We start from the raw sequence: 23,165 nt of genomic DNA, 5'->3' as shown, positions 1-23,165 counted from the left end.
CCGGGTCCACCGAATCCTGCGGCAGAGCATGTGGAGGGATCTCCACACCAAGCTGAGAGAACCGAAGGGATGAGAGGTTCTAATTCCTCTCTTTGGAACAGACGGACCACTTTAGGGTCATCCCCATCCAAGGATGTCTGCTTCCCCTGCTCTTCTTCCGATCCCCCAACAGCTGGGGGGAAGGAGAGGCCACTGCGTCTGCAGCCCCAGCACTCGGAACCTCCGGAGGGGCTGAACTGCTTGAAAGCAAAGATCCTTTTAACTTCGTGACCCGAAGGGACGCGGGCACCTCTGCATGCTTAGCAAGCTTAGGAGGCGGTCCCTGCGGAGGTCTCACAGGCAAAGCACCACTCTGAGGAGACCTTGAAGCCAGGAAAGTTTTGTGCATGAGGACGACAAAATCTAAGGAAACAGAATTAGAATCAACTTCATCCCCCCCTGGGGAATCAGGATCCTCCTGGTAAAAATCCTGGTCCGAATCAGAATGATCGTCAGGACTGGCAGGGACCGGTGACAACGCTGGGGGAAGCTTCCTGCCCCCATAGCTCTTGCCTGAGCCTCGCCAAATGTATTCAAAATGGATGCCGTTCCCGCGTATAGGGGAAACGGGTCAGCCCAAGATACACGCGGAGCAGCCCTTTTTTTAGCAGTTTTGGGCTTTACTAAAGCTGCTGAAGCAGAAAAAGAGCTGCCTTCCCTGTCAGGAAGGCAGCGGAAACAAATGCCTGCCCGGGAGAGCCTCGAGGACTCCCCGCAGGCAACACAACAAGATGGCCGCGGCATCGTGGGGACTACAAAAAATATAAAATCGCGGTGAAAACGCGGCGAAAATACCGTGAAATCAAAGCGAACCCGACCGAGACTGCAGCCAACGAAAAGACAAAGTTTAAGGGTGCTCGGGATTTTTTTTTTTTTAACTCGGGAGATTGCCACAGGGAAAGAGAGGGACCGGACCCCTGGTAATCTCTTACCTGGCTGGAGCTCTGCGGGGTAACCAACCCCAACTCTACAACCTGCACCCCGAAGGGATGACCCCGCAGGATCTGACAACCCCCTGGAGGGACTTTAAAAGGTACTCCCCCCCCCCCTTTCTTTTTCTGTCTGCTTGATTCAAAGCATAAAGCTAGATTCTTTTCTCTAACTTTTTTTTTTTTTTTTGCTTTTCTTAAAAGGGAAATAGCCTAAACCGCAGAAACAGGGCAAGACTGCAGGGTTTGCACCACCTCCATCTGCTGGAGACAGAGAAATACAGAAGGGATGCAGGAGGCACACCAGGTTAAGTGAGGGTGCCCTTCAAGTTTTTCTCTGTCTCCATCTGCTGGAAGGGAGGCATAACCCACAGTCTAGACTGATCCAGGTACTTACAAGGAATTTCAATTATTTAATTAGATTTTATTTGCATAAGAAAATAGAAAGAAAAATTGGTTGCTATAAACAGAATAAAGCGGTACATGTCTTTCCCCTGATTTCTAACCAAAAGTGGTTGTTAACCATTTAAAGCAGTACCAGACAGATTTTGGCAAAAAATATTGAGTCCCTATTGTTTGTTTGTCTATATGGTCTATAGGGGGATTCACCATAGAGGCTTGGTTTTTCATAATGCTGAATATATCAGTGCTAGCCAGACACAATGAAATCCTGCCATGAGAATACCCCAAATACCACCTATTTTTTCTGGGTAATTTTTTTTCAGGCACAAACTTTCCCAGACAAAATTTAGCTCAAGAGTTGGGAAAAAATTTCAAAACATCAGGGTTTGTGTGGCTGACGCCAAAGGAGAGCCAGACAAACGCTTTGAATATCGACCTTTGATTTCAAACATCTATTAAAGGTAACCTGAATTTTGTGAGGTTTTGTCCTTTATCCATAATGATTCCTTTAGCAAGGAAAAGATTTTTAGTTTGCTTACCTTGATAAAATAGTGGAATCTTCATGTGACCACGGTACATGAAGCCTGTAAACACTAAGTTTCTTTTCTGTAAGAATAAAAATTATTGAGTGAGTAAAACAGAAAACAAATTCAACAAGATAAATAAATGTCAACTTTACCAAAAACCGTTATCCTGCAATAACTACTATGCAGTTTTGCTTTCTGAGATGCTAAGCAGAGTGCCTAATTCCAAAGTAGAGCAGGGAATACTGACGAAACCTTTGGGAAGCAATGATGGATCAAACTGTCCCATTTGATATTTCTGAGTTCTCCAGTTCAAGCAAAACTGCAATTAACAAAGAGCTTTGAAGACACTAGACCTTAAGATGCACTCAAAGTGATGTATTGGGGAAATGATGGGATAAGAATCAAGAGTAAACTTCATGATGTAGGAGTCCGATCTAAAGTTTCAAACCACTCTTGAAAGATTATACGTTCGGCTCTTGGAATGTTTTCTGGTCTATTTCCTAAGGGCTGTCGCATTCAGGAGGTTGTAACCTCATGTTTTACACAAAAAGAAATACCAGCAGAACAGTGCCCTCATTCAGGTACTGGTGAAAATAATGGTATACGTTTCAGACTGGAACACATTCATAATCCTGTACACATATTACAGAAAGTCAGTTTACCTCCGAGTGACTGGCAGTTCCTCTCAACAAAGATGTTAAAAGCCTGGTATACCTAGAGAATAAACCAACAAAATTTGTTTTCATTCAGAATCCTTCAAGTATGCGCTTTTTGCTGGAAGGCATTAAAGGGGGAAAGGAAAATTGGTTCTTACCTGCTAATTTTCATTCCTGTAGTACCAAGGATCAGTCCAGACCGCTGGGTTGTGTCTCCCTTTCAGCAGATGGAGTCAGAGAAAAAAGCTGAAGGCACCCTCTGATAACCCGGTGTGCCACCTGCTGTCCCTAAGTATAATCAATATCAAAGCAGAAGAGGTAAGGTGAACAACCAATAACTAGATCAAAACAGTGAAACTGCCCCAAAAAACTTTGTCAAAACTATATACATAAAGAAGAGCATGGATATAAAACCATATTCAAAGTCTTCATTCTTCATTCTCTTCGAAACACTGCAAAGAGAAAAGAGAAACAAGTAAGCGGACTCTCCCGAACACTATACCCCTGGGCAGGCATCTGGACTGATCCTTGGTACTACAGGAACGAAAATTAGCAGGTAAGAACCAATTTTCCTTTCCCTGTACGTACCAGGATCAGTCCAGACCGCTGGGATGTACCCAAGCTGCCCTAAATGGGGTGGGATCTGGAAAGTCCCGCTCGAAGCACACTGTTGCCAAAGGAATCAAAATCAGGAGCCCAGACGTACAAACGGTAATGCTTAGCAAACGTGTGCAAGGATTTCCAAGTGGCTGCTCTGCAAATCTCTTGAGGCGACACACATTGACTCTCTGCCCAAGAAGCCGCCTGCAATCTGATGGAATGAGCCTTAAGACCATCTGGCACCGGACGCCCGTGACATATGTATGCCGAAGCAATGCTGTCCTTTAACCATCAGGCGATGGTAGTCTTGGAAGCCTGACATCCCTTCTTAGGACTGCTCCATAGCACAAAAAGATGGTCTGATAGACTAAAAGTATTAGTCACCTCCAAATACTGTAGAAGCACCCGGACATCCAGTCTCCTCAATTCCTGAGCTTGAGGAGAAGTCCGATCCAAATCCGGAAAAGCAGGCAACTCCATTGATTGGCTCACTTGAAAATCCGAGACCACCTTAGGTTGAAAAGAGGGTACCGTTCTCAGCGAAATTCCCGAATCCGTGATCCGCAAGAACGGCTCTCTGCAGGACAACACTTGAATTTCCGATATATGCCCAGCTGAGCAGATCGCCACGAGGAACACCGCTTTGAGTGTTAGATTCTTCAAAGTTGCATGCTTGAGTGGTTCAAAAGGAGGGCCGCAGAGTCCACAGAGAACCAAATTTAAACTTCACGATGGACAAACGGCCCACACCGGTGGATGTAAATGCTTGGCTCCTTTCAAAAAAAGGAGCCACATTAGGATGGCCTGCAAGAGACGTACCATCGACTTTACCCCGTAAACAGCCCAATGCAGCTACCTGAACACGAAGCGAGCTGTATGCCAGGCCCTTTTTCAAGCCGTCCTGCAAGAACGCTAGAATATGTACCAAAGTGGCCCGGTGTGGGGACACGTTCAACCCGCTGCACCAGGAATCAAAAAACTTCCATACTCGAACATAAGTAAGAGAGGTAGATATTTTCTGGGTACACAACCGAGTCGAGATAACCGCATCCGGATATCCTTTCTTTCTCAGCTGCCGCCTCTCATAAGCCAAGCTGCTAGACAAAAGCGAGCAGCCTGCTCGAAAAATACTGGACCCTGCCATAGCAGATTCGGAAGGTGACCGAGACGCAAGGGGCCATCGACCGCTGAGTTGATCAGGTCTGCGAACCACGGCCTCCGTGGCCACTCTGGAGCCACGAGAATCACTGGGCCCCGGTGGGACTCTATTCTTCTCAAGACCTTTCCCACCAGCGGCCAGGGAGGAAACACATAGAGCAGTATGTCGCGGGGCCACGGAAGGACCAAGGCATCCACTCCTTCCGCCTCATGTTCCCTCCTGCGGCTCAAGAAACGAGCCACCTTCGCGTTCAGCTGAGTAGCCATCAGATCTAGTCGGGGTACCCCCCACCGACGAATCAGGAGCCAAATCGCCGTCTCGGCCAGCTCCCACTCTCCGGGGTCTAGTTGCTGGCGACTGAGAAAATCTGCCTGCACGTTGTCTACTCCTGCTATGTGAGATGCCACCAACCGAACCAGATGGTGTTCCACCCAGGCCATCAACCTGTCCGCCTCTGCGGCAACTGGACAACTCTTTGTTCCGCCTTGCCTGTTGATGTACGCCACCGTTGTCGCATTGTCTGAGAGAACTCTCACCGAACGATGCCGAACAAGCAGGGAGAAAAGTGCGTAATGCTAGGCTAACCGCTCTTGTCTCCAAGCGATTGATGGACCATTTGGCTTGCTGAAGCGTCCATTTCCCCTGAGCTGTCCACGACTGACAGACTGCTCCCCAACCGGACAGGCTGGCATCCGTCGTTACAATCACCCACTGGGGATTCTCTAGGTCCATCCCCTTCAGGAGGTGATCGGGAACCAACCACCATGAGAGACTGTTCCTGGCGGGATCCAGGAGGGGCAAAGGTAAATGGAACTCCTCTGAATTGGGATCCCATCGGGAAATCAATGCCCTCTATAACGGTCTCATATGAGCAAACACCCAGCGAACTACCTCCAGAGTAGACGCCATAGATCCGAGAACTTGTAAACAGTCCCACACCGTGGGTAAAGGGAGAGCCAAAAAGCGGCACACCTGAGACATCAGCTTGAGCATTCTGTCCTGTGGGAGAAAAACCTTGCCCACCGTGGTATCGAAATGGGCTCCCAGGAATTGAAAGCCCTGGGAAGGCACCAATTGGCTCTTTGTAAAACTGACTACCCATCCGAGAGCGAAGACTATGCAAGACCGTTTGAACTGCCACCTTGCAAATCTCCTCCGACTTTGCACAAATGAGCCAGTGGTCCAAGTATGGGTGAACCAGTATTCCCTCCCGCCGGAGGGCTGCCGCCACTACCACAATTACCTTGGTATAAACACGAGGAGCCATCGCTAACCCGAACGGGAGTGCCCAAAACTGGTAATGCTCGCCCAGTATCATAAACCATAGAAACCTCTGATGACTCTCTTGGATTCCGATGTGTAGGTAAGCTTCCGTTAGATCCAAAGAAGCCAAAAATTCGCCTTTGTGAACAGCCGCAATGATGGATCTCAACGTCTCCATGTGAAAACGAGGAACCCAAAGTGCTCTGTTGACCTTCTTTAAATCCAATATTGGATGGAAGGAGCCCTCCTTCTTGGGTACCATGAAGTAAATGGAATATTGTCCGGTTCGACGCTCGCTCAACGGGATCGGGACAATCGCACCCAGATCCTTCAAGCGAACCAAGGTCTGGAGTACCCGCTGCTGCTTTATCTGGGACCCGCAAGGAGACACCAAGAACAGATCTCGTAGTGGGCGGGCAAAATCCAAAGCGTAACCGTGCTCTATGACGTTTAGAACCCACTGGTCCGATGAGATCATGACCTATTCCTTGCGAAACAGAGAGAGACATCCGCCGATCTCCGGAACGGAGGAATGGGCCGGCGCACCTTCATTGGGCAGCCTTGCTTGTAGCGAAACCTTGGGAGTTTCCATCACGCGTAGCTCGTCTGCCGCGAAAGGAATGTGCCCAGACCTGGGACCGCGTAGACGTCTGCCTCAGATGAAAGGATGGAACCCTACCCGTCTGAAAACAACGTTGGCCCTGAAAATGCCCTCTAAACGACCCAAAAGGACGGGAAGAGCAGGACTTATCCTCCAGGAGCTTGTATACCTTATTATCCTCCAATGTTTTTGACAAGTTGTTCCAGTTCATCACCGAATAACAACTTTCCTTTAAAAGGGAAGGACCCCAGCTGCGACTTTGACGAAACGTCAGCTGACCAGTTGCGAAGCCAAAGAAGCCTCCTAGCAGAAACCGCCGAGGCCATCGTGCGCGATAAGGAGATCATATAAGGCATCAGCGGTATAAGCCACAGCCGACTCCAGACGATTCGCCTGATCAGCCTCCTCAGGGGGGAGCTCCTGAGATGTGAGCAACTGTTGCACCCACCTAAGATAAGCCCTCTGCATTAGACTACTACAGACGGCCGCCCTGACGCCGAGCGCCGAAACCTCAAAATTCTTTTGAGAAGAACCTCCAGCTTCCTATCCTGGAGGTCCTTGAGAGCTGCTCCTCCTTGCCGTGCAATTAGCGATCGCCGTGACAGCCGCAGCCACTTTAGGAACCTTAAGCAAATCCAATGACTCTACCGGAAGCGGATAAAGTTTTTCCATGGCTCTACTACCTTTCAGGCTAGCCTCCGGCGCTTCCCATTCCCGAGTCAGTAGTTGCAGGAGCTTCAGGTGAAAAGGGAAGGTTGTAGGTGGGTCCCTCAAACCTGACAGAACAGGGTCCCCAGAGGAAGGTTCCGCCACCAGCTGCGGAGCCTGAATATAAAGCTCTTGTAGAACATGAGGAATTAGAGGATGCAGCTCCTCCCTGTGAAATAACCGGAGCACCTGAGGGTCATCCCCTTCAACTGGAGCGGACTCGTCATCAATATCGCCTGTGCCCGCGTCCGCCGTGAAAGTGTCTAGAGGCGCGGGGACTAGGGGAACCGCTGCCGGTACCACTGGGACCGGGGCCGGCGGAGGTATAGGAGCTGTAGGAACCTGCCCATTCGGAGCTCTAGAGACCTTAGACGGTGTAAATGGCTGCAAATCCAAATCTGCCTCTGCTTCCATATAGGCTTTATGCAGCAACAAATCAAACTGGGAAGAAAAAGGATGCTGCCTTTTTAAGACCCTAGCTGGAGGCACGGCAGGGGGAGGGGGAATAGGAGGATCTTCAAACCCTGCATCCAAATGCCTTCAGGAAGAGACAGGGGGAGAGGAAGATCCCCTCCCCCAGAGCCCAGTGTTGCATCGGAGCCCGAAGCACCTAAAATGGCCGCTGTTCCCGCACTTATCGAGGACTGGGGCAGATCGCTGTAGAGGAGCTGTCTGCCTTCTATCAGCGCCGCGCAAACGTGGTGAAGACATTCTTTTGCCTGAAACAGGTAATTGTGAAGGCCCTTCTCTCCCGGGGAGGCAGCGGTGACAGAGGCCCTCTCGGGAGAGCCGTGTTACTGGCTTTCCACAAGCAGTACATTTTGATCCCCTCGGCATGGCTGTATGAAACAACTGAGCAAGCAAGTAAGTGCCTCCGGAGCCCCGGGCACTTAAGACAGGCTTTTTCTTTTTTTTACAACGGAGCCGATGAAAACCATGGGAATGCACCTCCCTGAACAGCCACAGTAAAAAGTTCCCTTCAGAGGAATGTAACTTCTCTGGAATCGTAGTGGGGAGGGACCGGCACACCGGTAAATCCCCCCTACCCGGGTATCAGTGAAGTCCTCCGGGTACCGCGGCTGGTGAGCACTAAGCCCAGCCCTGTCTGTTACCAGAGGGGAGAAGGATCTGTACTTTCTTTATCCTTTTATTTATTTATTTTTTTAGCTAATTATAAAAAGCTGATCTAGTCAAAGATAAACAGGAATAAAAGGAACCAGTTTCCAACAGAAATGAACCCCAAAATTTGGAAAAGATCAGGACTGCAGGTTATGTCTTCCTTCATCTGCTGGAGTCAGAGAAATACTGAGGGACAGCAGGTGGCACACTGGGTTATCAGAGGGTGCCTTCAGCTTTTTTTCTCTGACTCCATCTGCTGGAAGGGAGACACAACCCAGCGGTCTGGACTGATCCTGGTACATACAGGGAACTAGAAGTTTGTAGAAGATATGGATTTGCATGCAAGACTAACAGCAATGATTGGATCAGAGGACAAATTAAATGTGTCCCAAAACCATTTCAACCAAATAAATTATTTTTTGTATCAGTCTGAATAATACATTTTTGGAATATGATCCAATAAAATCTAACTGGGGAATTTTCGGCAAAAAACAAAAAATAAAAACAAAAACCCACAACTAAAGCTTAAACTTGACAGTTTTAGCTGCTAAAATATCAGCAGCTGCAGCACCAAGGAGAAGACAATTATCAAAGTAATCTTAGCTATACTGAAACAGATTAACATACTTAGATGGCGCCAGTCAGAAAAGAGCCTCTCTCAGCCTGGCTCTAAACTCGATTGAGCTTCCTCAGAGCACGTACTTTCAGCCGGATTGTGAAGGCAGTGCTGTTGGGGAGAGGTGTTTGGATATAAGGAGGAAAACAGTGCACTTACACAATATTTTCAAAAAAGTGCACACACTATTTTACCACTCACACAAAACGGCAGGTACAAAGTTGCATAGGTGCTTTTAGCATGCACTCTTTATGCTGATTTTCAAAAAAGAAACTACTTGGGTAATTTTTCTTTCAAAATTAGTATAAAAGCATGCCCATTAAAGTACCCACGAACTTTGTCCAAATACACAAGCTCCTTGAAAATTACCACCCCACCCCCACCGAGCAAACCTATATTTCTTTTGAAAACTTGAATATATGTCCAAGCATTTTTTCAGTTAGCAAGTTACCTGGCCAAATTGTTGAAGCTGCACATTATGAACTAGACCGGCTGAATTTAGTTTCACCTTGCTTGATGAAAGTCCTGGAAAACAAAGTGCCTTTAAGTATTTGCCAAGCAAACAAAAGGCCACACAAATGCATCTTCTTGGATTGGTCATCCTTTTCTGGACTGTATTGTAAATTTCATATATATGGGATATACGCACTATCTACAGGTGCAAATTTAATCCTACAATATTCAGATCCTCAGGAGTCAGGCAGCAAGTTTCTCATCCCATTCAGTAACAAAGTTCAAATAGCACTGACTGAGATCAGAATATGAGTTTAAAGATGCCAGAGCTGTAGCATGCATGCTCAGGGTGAGGAGATGGGAAAAGTAGTCATAAATAGGATTAAATTCTTGTAACTGATGAAATGATACTGGCAGGTGTGTCAGAGAGCCACAGATTTACAGATGGCACAAGTAAGGGTCTACATTATTTTGTTTTCTCTGCTCTATTACAATATGTTACTTTATCCAAAATAACTTCTGACTAGCTGTAGCATGCAATGGCTTTTTCTGCTATGGATTGTGAAAGTACGCAAGAACATTTTTCCTCCAATAACTTCATTTAAATTGCACAGTTAGTGTAGAGCAATATAGATGCTCTATAAAAAAAAAGTCCCTAATTGTGGTCCTAAGCATGGATTATTATTTGACATTTATACATTTAGATGGTAAAATAAACTGTCATCTCTCTTGACTTTTACTATGGAAGGCACTGAGGTGGAAATCATGCTTCTGTGTCTAATTCAGTACATCATACCACATGGAACTAGATGGTAGAACATATGGGTTAAGAGAAAAGATGCAATTTAAGTTCATAGTCAAAATAGGGTCACTCTTGGTTAGGGGAAAAAAAGATCCCAGGAAAAAAAAGAGTAAATGAAGGGAGTAAATTATGTGGAATTTAAGTACCGGACTGTGTCGTACAGAAATCACTACCCAAAATCAGTGGGAATGGCATTGGAAAGGAAGGGATAGTATAACTGGAAGAGTGAAGCAGTCAGCTGTAAAATGAACATATGTGCCAGAAAGGAAAGGTCTCAAGAGCCTGTGTTGTACTCTCTCAGACCAAAATTATAAACAGCAGGGGAAAAAAATTAAAAAAAGGAAAATTATACCATGGTTATTTTTCTCCCCCATAGGTAAGGGCCATTATTTATAATCACTACCTCTGGGTGCTGAAAGCATCCATTGGTATTCAGGTTAATGTAATATGGTCTGTTGTGAGGAATTAAAAACCAGACAGACAACACACTCACATGAAACCACTGTTCTGCACAGATTCTTATTGAAGATAACTATATGTAGCCCATTAATCTGTGGCTGACACAGAGATATGCAGAGAGGGAAATCTATGTTAGAGTTTCCATAAAGAAAAACACAGGTTTGAGTGAAGAACTAAGAATTTAAAACCCTTAAAAAAAGGACAGAAAGGAAATTCAGACAGTTTTATGCAATGATGATTATCAGTTTCTATAAATGCATGATTGTACATACCAAATGAAAAGAAATGTGTTACAGGAACATGAACAGTTCTGGAGTCCTCGTTAAAGAATTCACAGTCCATAGTAAACTATTAAGACAAACACATTCAAACATTGTATAAGTAACTGGGGTGAGAGGCAAGAGCAGTGGGATTTCACTCAGGCTAAACTACTGGCACTCTGCTTTGAGCATTTCTGCATTTTATTCCAATTTCATTAACAATCTATAAATATATTTTTTAAATGTATGTTTATTTTCTAGATCACTTCAACTGTATTTTTGCTAGCAGTCTGTGTAGCTTAAAGTGTTTTCACCAACCTGGTATACATTTCTAACAATTAATATATTCTAAGGCATAGGGTGCTCTGATGACATAGTAGATTTAAAGCATGTTGCTATATATTTCAAGGAAAGGCAAGCAAGAATGAACTGAGAAATGAACTAGACTAACTGAATTACAAATAAAAATGTTTAACAAAGAAACAAGCAAAAGCAGCACATTTAGAAAAGGTATTAAACCAGCAATATAGAATAGCTATAAAATGCAGTGTGTGAAATGTCAACCCAATAGAGCAATAAACAGAGATTAAAATCAACCACGACAAAAATGAACACTAAACCTTCTCTAAAAGGTATATTCAAAGACATTTCATTAAGCTAAATTATTACTACTACAAGAATGGCTTTAGGACTAGTTGAAATAAATGTTCCTTAAGTAATATGTTCTTATGATAGAAATTGCCATGCTTCCACATAAGGAATATGTTAGGACTATGAAAAATAGTCCATATTCAGTATACACTATTCTGTAACAGGGGATCTCATAAATGAAAGTAAAATTGCTTACCTTTAACAGGTTTTCTCTGAAGCTACTGGAATCACCAGTCACACAAATGGATAACGTCACCATCTCTTGCCATTTCAGTCTTTCAGAATGTTTTCTGCCCTTAAGGCTGTTCCATTTAAGATGGTTAAATTTCAAAGTCTGTCAGTTTCCTGACATAGGAGAGGTCTAGCTCCTCTCCTGCTTGTTGAGTTAGAACATGGCTACCTGCCAGTCTGAACTAGGATAATCCGATTTCTGAAAACCTTTATATCGTTATCAATCAATCAATCCAAGAGACTGCTGTGTAATCTTTTTTTTCTGGAAAAAAGTCAGGAGCCCAGAGTGTGAGCTTCCCAATGCAGATTATATAACCAGTAGGCAGAACGATTAAATGAATTTGAATGGGTATGACCTTAGTCAAACTAATGGGAGAGCCATCAAGACAAGGAGTGTCTGAACCTCTCTGTTATACTGATGAATTCCTGTTATTCTGGGACTTCTGCTTACTCTACATGTCGTACAGAAAATCCTATATATCTGAGGTACTGCTGGCAGAAAAGAAAGTAAAGGCTTTAGCTGTGTCTGGCAGATCCCAAATAAATTGCAATTAAGATGGCAGGCTCAGATTGGATTTGGGGGTACTTGATGACAAACTCTAATAACTCCAGCATCTAAATTATGTTATGCATTGATTCATCTGCTCCTGCCTGAGATGTACCCAATCATCCAGGTAAGAAAATATATGAACCCTCAGTTTGCATAGGAATACTGCAAAAAGCTAGACATTTTGTAAAGTGCATGGAACTGATTCAAGGCAAAAAGGGAGTGCACAGTACAACAAATCTGAGTTAGTTCCTGTGAGTTATAGTATAGCATACTAATTAAAAGTGGAAAAAGTTCAACTGATCTATCCATTCTGCTCAGTTATTGCCAAGAATATATTCCAGCTGCTAACCCTAGAGCATGACCACCTATAGGGTATCACTCCTTATTCAAGACAGATTTTTTTTTTACCTTTTATTGTACTACATCTTCATGGGAAGTGGAGCATGCAAAATGTTGAGATTACTTACCTGATCATCTCCTTTTCCTTAGTGTATGCTGACGTCAGCACGGGTACATATACCCCCCACAGGAAGTGTAGCAATTCAGTAATCTTCCTTGCAAAAGCTTTTATGGATATATGTGTGACTGACCGATCGTTTAAATGAACAGGATTACCCTGACCAATTGATGGTAGATGGAGACCGCCAGTGTTCTCAACCGGAAGGCGTCTACACCCGGCAGGGTGGAAGCCCTATATAAGCAAACATGGCTTACCGCGAGTCGGCGAACCCCATGTATACCGGCAGCCGGGCGGGATGCTGAGTCCACCTGCATACACTAAGGAAAAGGAGATTATCAGGTAAGTAATCTCAACATTTCCTAGCGTGTAGCAGATGGACTCAAAACAAGTGGGATGTACAAAAGCTACTCCCGGACTGGGCGGGAGGCTGTCCGAGGTCTGTTTAGGATTGCCCTCGCAAATGCTATGTCCTCCCTGGCCTGAACGTCCAGACGGTAGAATCTGGAGAAGGTATGGAAGGAGGACCACGTCGCCGCTTTACATATCTCCGCAGGCGACAGCATCCTAGTTTCTGCCCAAGAGGCCGATTGCGCTCTGGTAGAATGAGCTGTGACCTGTAGAGGTGGTGGTTTTCCCACTTCTACGTAGGCCGCCTTGATAACGTCTTTGATCCAGCGGGCGACGGTTGGCCGTGAGGCCGCTTCTCCTTGCTTCTTCCCGCTGTGAAGGACGAACAGATGGTCCGTCTTTTGTACTGCTTCTGACATTTCCAAGTATCTGGCCAGTATTCTGCCGATGTCGAGATGACGCAGTATTCGACCTTCTTCCGACTTCTTCAAACCTTCTGTGGTTGGCAAGGATATGGTTTGGTTGAGGTGAAATTGTGAGACTACTTTGAGTAAGAAGGAAGGAACCGTGCGAAGATGGATAGCCTCTGGAGTGATTCTGAGAAACGGATCACGGCAGGACAGTGCTTGTAGCTCCGAGATGCGGCGTGCTGAACATACAGCCAGCAAGAACACCATCTTCAAGGTCAACAAACGGAGAGACAGGCCTCGAAGGGGTCTGAAGGCGGATCCCGCCAAAAATTCCAACACTAGGTTGAGGTTCCACAGGGGCACTGGCCACTTCAGTGGCGGACGAATGTGTTTGACTCCTTTCAGGAAACGTGAGACATCTGGGTGTTTGGCAATGGTGTTGCCGTCACTCCTGGGACCGTAGCAAGACAGCGCTGCTACCTAAACCTTGATGGAGCTGAGGGACAGACCCTTCTGAAGTCCATCTTGTAGGAAGTCCAAAATGATAGGAATCTTAGCGGCATGTGAATTGGTGCTGCGAGAGTCGCACCAGGCTTCAAAAATTCTCCAGATCCTGATATATGTCAGTGATGTGGAGAACTTGCGTGCTCGGAGGAGTGTGTCTATTACTGGCTCCGAGTATCCTCTTTTCTTCAATCTAGCCCTCTCAATGGCCAGACCGTAAGAGAGAATTGAGCTGGATCCTTGTGGAGGACGGGACCTTGCAGCAGCAGGTCCCTGTATGGAGGCAGAGGTAGAGGATTCCCTGTCAGTAGTCTTCTCATGTCTGCGTACCAGGGTCTTCTTGGCCAGTCCGGGGCCACTAGAAGAACTAGTCCTCTGTGCCGCTGAATCTTGTGTATAATGGCGCCCAGCAGGGGCCATGGAGGAAAAGCATATAGCAGGATCCCCTGAGGCCATGGCTGTACCAGGGCATCGATCCCCTGGGATAGAGGATCCCGTCTGCGGCTGAAATACCTGGGTACTTGAGCGTTGGACCTGTCCGCTAGTAGGTCCATGCCCGGCGTCCCCCACTGATCCACAATCATCTGGAAAGCTGTGGGCGACAGCTGCCATTCCCCCGGGTTTAGGCTTTCTCTGCTGAGGAAGTCTGCCGTGGTGTTGTCCTTCCCGGCGATGTGGACGGCGGAGATGTCCTGGAGATTTGCTTCCGCCCAAGTCATGAGGGGGGGCTATTTCTAGGGATACCTGTCGGCTTCTGGTTCCGCCCTGTCGGTTGATGTATGCCACTGTGGTGACGTTGTCCGACATCACTCTGACCGTTCTGTTTCGAAGTCTGTGGGCAAATCGCAGGCATGCTAGCCTGACTGCCCGTGCCTCTAGTCGGTTTATGTTCCACCCTGACTCTTCTCTGTTCCACCGCCCTTGGGCAGTGAGGTCTTCGCAGTGTGCTCCCCATCCGTTCAGGCTGGCATCTGTCGTGAGCAGGATCCAGGTTGGGGAGGACATTCTTGACCCCCGGCTCATGTGGCCGGGCTGCAACCACCACCGTAGCTGGTTCCGCACTGTGGTTGGTAGAGGCAGGTGTACGGTATAGTCCTGTGATCGTGGGCTCCACAGAGACAAGAGGGCGCGTTGTAATGGTCTCATATGAGCCCGCGCCCATGGTATCACCACCAGAGTGGATGCCATGAGGCCGAGAACCTGTAGGTAATCCCGAGCTGTGGGCCGGCTGGCGCTCAGCAGGGCCTGCAAATGATTCCGGAGTTTCAACTTCCTTTTGGAGGTCAGGCTGACCTTGTCTTCCTGGGTGTCGAATTGAACCCCTAGGTATTCCAGCGACTGAGAAGGCTGTAGGGATCTCTTGTTCAAGTTTACAACCCATCCTAGGCTTTCCAGAAGAGCTATAATTCTGTTGGTTGCCTGGTGGCTCTCCTCTGGTGACTTCGCCCGGATCAGCCAATCGTCCAGGTAGGGATGGACGAGGATCCCCTCCTTCCTGAGGGACGCTGCCACTACTACTATGACCTTGGTAAAGGTCCGCGGCGCGGTGGCTAACCCGAAGGGTAAAGCTCGGAACTGGAAGTGTTGGTCCAGGACCTTGAAGCGTAAATAGCACTGATGATCCCGATGGATTGGGATATGCAGGTAGGCTTCCGACAGATCTAGGGATGTGAGAAACGCCCCTGACTGTACTGAATTCTTGACAGACCTCAGTTTCCATGCGAAAGCTGGGGACCCGTAGGTATCGGTTGACGGACTTGAGGTCCAGAACGGGCCGGAAAGTGCCCTCCTTCTTGGGCACGATGAAATAGATGGAATAATGTCCGGAATTCATCTCCCTTGCAGGCACTGGGATTATGGCCTTTAGGGACAGGAGCCTCCGCAAAGTAACCTCTAGGGCCGTCCTCTTGATGGGCGAACAAGGAGATTCCACGAACCTGTCCGGCGGGAGTCGAAGAAAATCCAGGTAACAGGGGGTTCATTCTAGGTTCCTCTGGGGCATCGTGGCCCGGAATAGCCAGCTCCGACAGGCATTGAGAGATCAGGCCTGGGAGATCCCCTTTCAAAAAGAAGCGCCTCATGGTCCGATATGGCTCAACCCCCGAGGGCAGTTCTCCCTCCTCGGGGGACTCGTCGTCTTCCTCAGGGCAATCTGAATCCCCATAAGTGGGGGTTCCGGGTGGCATGTGGCCGTGCCTAGGCCTTGAGGGTCCAGGGGCCGGGTCATCCGGTACGTATGGACCCGCTCGGGGAGCAGCCTGCATTGTGACAAAGGCATGAATCCCCTTGAATAATTCCACCCAGGAGAGCGAAGCAGGATCTGGTCTGAGGGGTACCAGGTCCCTCGGGGTCCCCGGCTGCTCACTGCTGCCTGCTAGGTCCGGGATGTTCCCTAAGGAACTGGCAAGTACTCTGGGCTGCGACTGGTCCTGACCCGGAACTCCCAGGGCCTCTTCACATTGGGCACATAGGGAGTCTGCTTCCTCGCTCTGTGTGGCTCTGAGGTTGCATGCCGAGCAGAGGCTCATGCCTGATGCTGGAGGGGCCGGCTCCGCTGACGCATGGGCTCTCTGACGCTCCATGTGTGCCTGGCGTATCAGCGGGCGCCTATGAACGCGCGCCTAACAATGTACGCTTAACAGCGTGCGCCTAACAGCGTGCGCCTATCGCGCGGTGACAAACCAGGCAGGAAAATGGCGACCTCTGTGGCGGATTGCCACATAGGCAGACTCTGCGAATCCTCGCTTCCTCGGAGACCAACAAGTAAAGATGTACGCCTTACCTTGTCTTCGGCGCTTCCCGGTTGCGACTCGGGCGGTCTCCGGCTGCGGGGGGAGAGGGTGAGTACCGTCACCGCCGCGCTCAAGGAAGTGCACCCGCTGCCTCTGGGCCGCGCCCGAACTCGTCTCGCTCGGGGGCCAAGTCCACGCCGGGAACGAGGCTGCCTCTATGCCGCGCCCGAGCCCTTCTCACTCGAGGGCTAGGTCCCTGCCGCGAGCCGGCCACCGGACCAAGGCCCTTACCTCCGAGGGACCACGGAAATCGCCTCGGGAAACTCAACTGGGGGAGGGACCAACTGGTATCACCGCAGGAGTGCGGGGCTCGTCTTCAGGTAGGTTTTTTTCTATGAATTTAGTTTTGTAGAATTTGGAAACACGCTCAGTGAGCGTGAGGTAGCTCCAAACTGCTTTGGAGACGGAAATTACTGAATTGCTACACTTCCTGTGGAGGTATATGTACCCGTGCTGACGTCAGATCCGTCTCCAACTGCTAGCACGAGCACACTATACCCACTTGTTTTGAGTCCATCTGCTACACACTAGGAAATCACTATTTTTTTTTTTAAGTTTACACCCAGAACATCCAGTCTCTGAGCTCCCTGACTTTTCCAAACAGTTCCCCACCACCACCTATTGGCTCTCTCTCTCTATGTGAGTGTATGCTTCTATTAAACCAAGAGAACTTAGCCAGTTCCCTTTGTTTAGCAGGGGCATTATAGTTCCTAGGGTATTCAACCTGAACTTCTCATTCATGAGAAACACGTACAAGGCCCTTAGGTCTAAACTGGAACAGAATCCTTCAGTTAACTTGGGGACCAGGAAGTACCTGGAGTAAAATCCCCCTCCTGTCCCCTGCAATGGGACAGGTTTGACCACTTTGGTCTGTAAGAGGGAAGAGACTGCCAATCTGAACAGGTCCTGCTATTTGTTGAGCATTATTCTTCTGAGGAGGGGGGAATTGGAGGATGTTCTAATATGCATAAATGTGTAAACTTTTATTAACCGTTGAACCCAGCTGTTAGAGGTTATGATGAGTCAACAGTGTGTATCAAATCTCAGCCTCCTTTCCAACAAGGATGTTTTCCAGAACAAAGACTGTTTTGGCTATTGTCTCTGGATTCAGGCAAAAGTCCATCCCTGGTTTTGACTGGGTGATAGTGTGAAACTTAGAGCTTCTAACTTCAAGGTGGTAAGGCCTAAAGTCTCCTTGTTTCCTTGGGCAGGTTGGATCCTGGAAACATTTTCTTTGTTGAAAAAATTCTTTCCAAGGTTCCTGACTCCTGTACCTCCATAATATGGACAGCAGTTTGGAGAATGTAGGGGAGAGGTTCTGAAGCACGCTATGTGGTTTTGAAAAGATCAATCTTTTACTTGATTTCATCTCAGAAGAGATTCCCTCAGATACACAGCACATCTGAAAATCTTTCCTGTACATCCTAAAGGAGGCCAGATGCTCACAGACAAACTGCATTCATCAATGGCTTTGGCAGAGGATCTCAACACAGTCTCAAAACCATCCTAGGCTCAGAATGTTAGATGCTTTTCACACTCCTAACTTTCATCCAACAGGGAATGACATTTTTTTGTCCTCCTGAAGGAGGCAGCCAGTGAATTTCTGGCCTTTACCAAAACAGTATGCAAATGTAGGCCTGCAGCATAGCATTCTGATAGTGTTTCTTCTCAAATTGGTCCAATTCCTGACATTCAAGCCCTAACATTCAAGCCCTGGAGGCACAGAGGTGTTTTTCGTAGACTTCTTGGCACTTTTCAGGGCAGATTTGATCATCACAGACCTGATGTGGTAACTGAATTGGTCAAATCCCTCACGCATCTGGTGTCTATTTTCTTTCCAACCAGAAGTACAGCATGTGGGATTGCCCACATCCTCCTGCCTATGTCTGGCAGAGGAGATGGATGAGCACTGCCATCAACTCCCTAAGGGCATCCAGATATTTGGAATTCAGACAGGAGTGTCATGGGTTCTCTCTCAACCTTCAGCTTAACTGGAATGACCTTAGTCATTACCTGTATACAATCTGAAAAGGAAAAAAGGTTTTCAGGTGGAGCCCTGCTCTTTGCTTGTTCTGAGAAGAGATAAGGAGAATTCTCCTTTTCAGAACAAAAACTCTTCAGATGTGTAAGGAGAACCCCAAGATTGTTAGATCCACTCTCAGAACCGACCAGCACCAACCCATGAGTTAACCACCTTTCAGCACTGAAGGGCATCTCTTAAGGATGTGAGGCTGGTCAGCTCCAAAAGGCTCAAGAAGCTTACCATTCTATGTCAATTTGGTTTCAGTTTAATACAGTCTGTGCCAAACCAGACTCTCAATGCTAAAAGCCGGTGATGAGATACTCAGCACCAAAGGGGAGGCAGAAAACAAACAGATGGGTCACTCAGTGCTCTGCGCAGGGCAAAGCTACTGGATGCTTGCTAATCAGCACCATTAACATGCTATGCAACTACCTTTGCAAGTCTCCTCTTAAATTCTTCCTCAAAGTGCTAAGCCAAAGATACAATGGACTTCACAACAGGTGCGCTGACCACCTTCACAGTTTCTTGAAAGGTGCCAAAAGCCTGAAGCTGGACCTCTGAAGACTAATGCAGAAAATGCTTTGGACAGAAGATAAAGCTAGCCTCCAGTAGCAGCCGCTTTGGAGGTCAAACAGTAGCCACTAGAATCAGGGGCAAGCGAAGGGGATCAGTGCTGATGCTTCAGCTCCTTTGATTAATTGTTGATGCAACTACTCAGCTCCATGTTCGAGTGCTCAAAGCTTGATACTTGGCACAAGCTGGGAGAATGAGATCTCTCTAGTCTCTGGGTCCTCCTTTTTTATGTTTTATTGCTAAAAGAGTTGATATTTCCTTCTGCACTTATTTGCCACTCTTGGATGGTGCAGCTCCATGATCCTTCTGCTTTGTCTTCAGTTTGCTGGAGCTCATTTTCTTGAGTTCTTCAAATTAAGTATCATCTTATGGATTTTAACTGTTCTTGGCGACAACCTTGAGACATTAGAAAAATGTTGAATTCAAATTCTCCTCCAAAAACCTGTAGCAGGTCTGGTGATGATCAGTGATGAACATCTTCTGCCTGCACATGGGATAAAACCTGAAGACACCAACTTTCTTCTTGGAAATACTATGAAAAAACTGACAAAGCAAAAGCAAAAGAAGCAATCTTTATTTGGAAGACAATCCAAGGACAATAACTGTGACCAAGAGATCTGAAAGGGGCTGTGGCCTAGAGGAGGCAAGCGACAGTGAAAATATAAGAAAACTTGGAATGCACACTTAAAAATCTAGCTAAGGAACTAGCAGAGGCAGAAAAACATTATCTGAGACTCAAAGAAAAAATTTGAAAATATGCAAAAAATAAACTGAGGCATGCTGCAAAGATATGAAAACAATCATACATGCTCTAAGAATTTCCTGAAAATCTCTGGAAATAGGTCTGATCACTGCCAAGCAATATCATCAATTTGAATTGTGGTTCACTTTGTCTTCAGAGAAACAGTAAATTCTCTGCATGAGGAAATCAATTTAATATGCAATACTGTATGCTATGCTTTGTTTTCAATTTTTACTTTATTTTTCCCCAAAATATCTCAGTGTTTATTATAACCATCAAAAACAGAAAATCACTGGGGAGGAAAAAAAGGAGTCATATTCAACTAATCTTCTTTTGTTTGGTTATAATAAATACTAATAAAGTCCCAGGGAAAATAAAATAAAACTGAAAATCCCTATCTATATTACATACACAGAGATGGTGTTTTCATGTTTTATTGAACATTTTGAATGACTAAAAAATGGCATATCATATATCAAAATGATTTAACATCAGAATTATAAATCTGAAAATTACAATACACATTAAAAGTTGAAAAAATATATTTATAACAAATATTAGTACTGTTACCTTTGTGCCATTGGTTATGGGCACATGAACTATCACATGGGATAAAGAAGAGTAGTCTTCAAGTTTCAAGGTTACAGCCTAAAAGAACAAATATCATCAGACATCCAAAATGTATATGCAAGGGGCCATTGTGTTTTCGCTGATAAAAGAGATTTATGTTCTCTAAAAGGAAAAGGGAGGGTGATGATTGCAGGGAATACGGGAAAGTGAAGCCATCAGTGGGGCGGAGGTAGGGGGGAAAAGAGAAGGTGATGATGGTGAATTTGGTGGTGTGCTATGATGATGTGAGCCCTGTGCCGGGTATACTATGACAGAAAAAAAGTCTGGGGACCCACTGGTATATTGTGCTGTATTTCATTACATATTGAATGCTTATGAACTGTATTTTTATGATATTTTGAACTATTTCACAAATTGTAATTTTAATCTGTTTTAGCCACTTTGGGTAACACTTTAGGATTGAAAAGGCAGTGAAAAGGCAGTGTAAAGATAAATAGAACTCTACATAGTGCAAATCTTGCAAGTCACAGATCTTCAGTATGAACAGTGCAATTCTTTCATTGTCATTACTAAATGTAGAAACTTCTTTTTTATTTAATTCATTTTAATACAACTGAAACATAATTATATGGTTATGCTAGATTTCTCCAAAACAGATTAGGGTGTTTCTATTTTCGGTAATCTTGTGGGCTAGAAGAAAACATATTTGCTCTGCATTGCAAGCCTTGCTTAATGTCAGACAGAGGTACATAACCTTGATAAACCCTTATAGTTATGCAGGATACTATTTAGCAAACTACCGGAAGAGAACTATATTCTATTCTGTTTACTGTATTATACATCAGTGAAGAGAATATGCCTACTACATTAACTCACTCTTGGATACCGTTCCTCCCACAACACTTAGGATGCTGCAACACCATGGGAAGAATACAGAAGCGTGATGTTTAAGCCAAAACAAGGTAAAGTGGTTTTCATAACAATCACCATCACTGGCCAAGGAATTAATAATCAAGCAAAGCAAATTAACTTCTTTAAAAATGGACCATAAAGCATGGGCTGATGCCCTCCTGCCCACTGACAAATGTTTACACGTCGCTAGTCCCACAGCAAAATTAATCATAAAACCTGCTGAAAGATTTTTAGATTCTAATGCCGTTTCCACATTAACTGTAATAACATCTACAATTTACCTTGACTGTTGGCAGTAATTCTGTTTTCCATGATAAATCATCAACTTTCAAGCTGCAAAAGACATTACACACATTTAAAAAAAGAAAAAAAACCCTGCAGTTTTGTTTTGTTTTAAAGTTCAAACATAAATCAGCAGATTTAAAGATCAAAGATAGGGGAAATATTGCAAACCTGATCATTATGTTTCAGAAAGCAAGTCTACACAGTTTAGTACTAACCTTGTAAGCCCACTCTTTAAAAGTAGGCCAATGCCCAGTTCAATGGTTTTGACATCTAATTGGTATAACTAGGTGACTAATAGTTTAGTGGTTCATAGTTACATTTGGTTGGTTGGGTGTGTTCATAGGAGGGGTTGCCAAAATTCAAAGAAGGGGGACCAGGGGAAAGTGCAGCTGCTTACCTGTAACAGGTGTTCTCCTAGGACAGCAGGATGTTAGTCCTCACAAGTGGGTGACATCATCTGATGGAGCCCGGCATGAAAATTTTTGTCAAAGTTTCCAGAAGCTTTTGACCAGCATGCTGAGCATGCCGCTATCTGCGCGTCCATGCGAGGTCCCCCTTCAGTCTTGTAACTTAGAGAAAAAATACACGCGAAAAAATAAAACAACAAACTGGAAGGAGAACCCAACTTCGTGGAGTGGTGGGCGGGATTCCTAAGGACTAAAATCCTGCTGGCCTAGGAGAACATTGTTACAGGTAAGCAACTGCGCTTTTTCCTAGGACAAGCAGAATGGTAGACCTCACAAGTGGGTAAGTACCAAGCTCCAGGCTGTCTATGTTAGCAGAAGAGATCAACAGTTACTGAACAAGGGGTCAATGGGCACAACAACAGTGGACTGTGTCAGGGGACTGACTGGTTCCCACCAGGGGTACTAGGCCGGAAGAGTTGGGTTCAGGTCTGGAATAGATTGTGTAGGATGGATTGACCAAAGGCACTGTCCTGACGCCCATCCTTGTCCAAGCAGTAGTGGGCTGCAAATGTGTGAAGAGAACTCCACGTGGTGGCACAGCAAATTTTGACGACGGGGACTGCTTGCAGATGAGCCACCAACGTCGCCATGGCCCGCACAGAGCGAGCTTTAACTCTGCTGGCCAGTGGAAGGCCAGTTTGTGCATAGCAGAAGACTATGCAATCCGCCAGGCAGTTGGATAAAGTCTATTGACTCACCGCCACTCCCAGCTGGTTTGAAACGAAGGACACAAAGAGCTGAGTGGACTGCCTGTGACTGGCTGTGTGATCTAAATAGAAAGCCAAGGCCCTTTTGCAGTTCAGAGTATGAAGAGCCCGTTCCCCTGGGTGGAAATGAGGCCTAAGAAAAAAGGTGGGTAAAACGATGGACTGATTAAGGTGGAAATCAGTCACAACCTTAGGCAGAAATTTAGGGTGTGTGAAAAAAACCTTGTTTATGGCGGGTACGTAACCAAGGTCTGAAGCTCACTGACCCTACAAGCCGAAGTAATCACCACCAGGAATATAACTTTCCGGGTGAGGAGCTTCATGTCGCAGGAACACAGTGGCTCAAA

The 23,165-nt window shown here is 46.0% G+C and overlaps 1 protein-coding gene across 1 annotated transcript in view; it reads right to left on the bottom strand.

The window, feature by feature from the left end:
• The window catches only part of PGAP1 (post-GPI attachment to proteins 1), a 283,616-nt gene that overhangs the window by 145,141 nt on the left and 115,310 nt on the right, over nt 1-23,165 (bottom strand). Inside the window, exons 12-17 of the mRNA XM_029606060.1 lie at nt 21,641-21,692; nt 20,448-20,525; nt 10,606-10,681; nt 9,071-9,144; nt 2,560-2,611; nt 1,910-1,976 (exon numbers count right to left, since the gene is read on the bottom strand). Of these exons, the coding sequence (XP_029461920.1) occupies nt 1,910-1,976; nt 2,560-2,611; nt 9,071-9,144; nt 10,606-10,681; nt 20,448-20,525; nt 21,641-21,692 (399 nt within the window). The remainder of the gene's footprint in view (nt 1-1,909; nt 1,977-2,559; nt 2,612-9,070; nt 9,145-10,605; nt 10,682-20,447; nt 20,526-21,640; nt 21,693-23,165) is intronic.

Source organism: Rhinatrema bivittatum, chromosome 6 (genome assembly GCF_901001135.1).
Source record: "Rhinatrema bivittatum chromosome 6, aRhiBiv1.1, whole genome shotgun sequence".
In the NCBI taxonomy this organism is placed as follows: domain Eukaryota; kingdom Metazoa; phylum Chordata; class Amphibia; order Gymnophiona; family Rhinatrematidae; genus Rhinatrema; species Rhinatrema bivittatum.
Note: the sequence above shows the minus strand (reverse complement) of the source record. Positions and strands in the feature narration are given on the sequence as shown.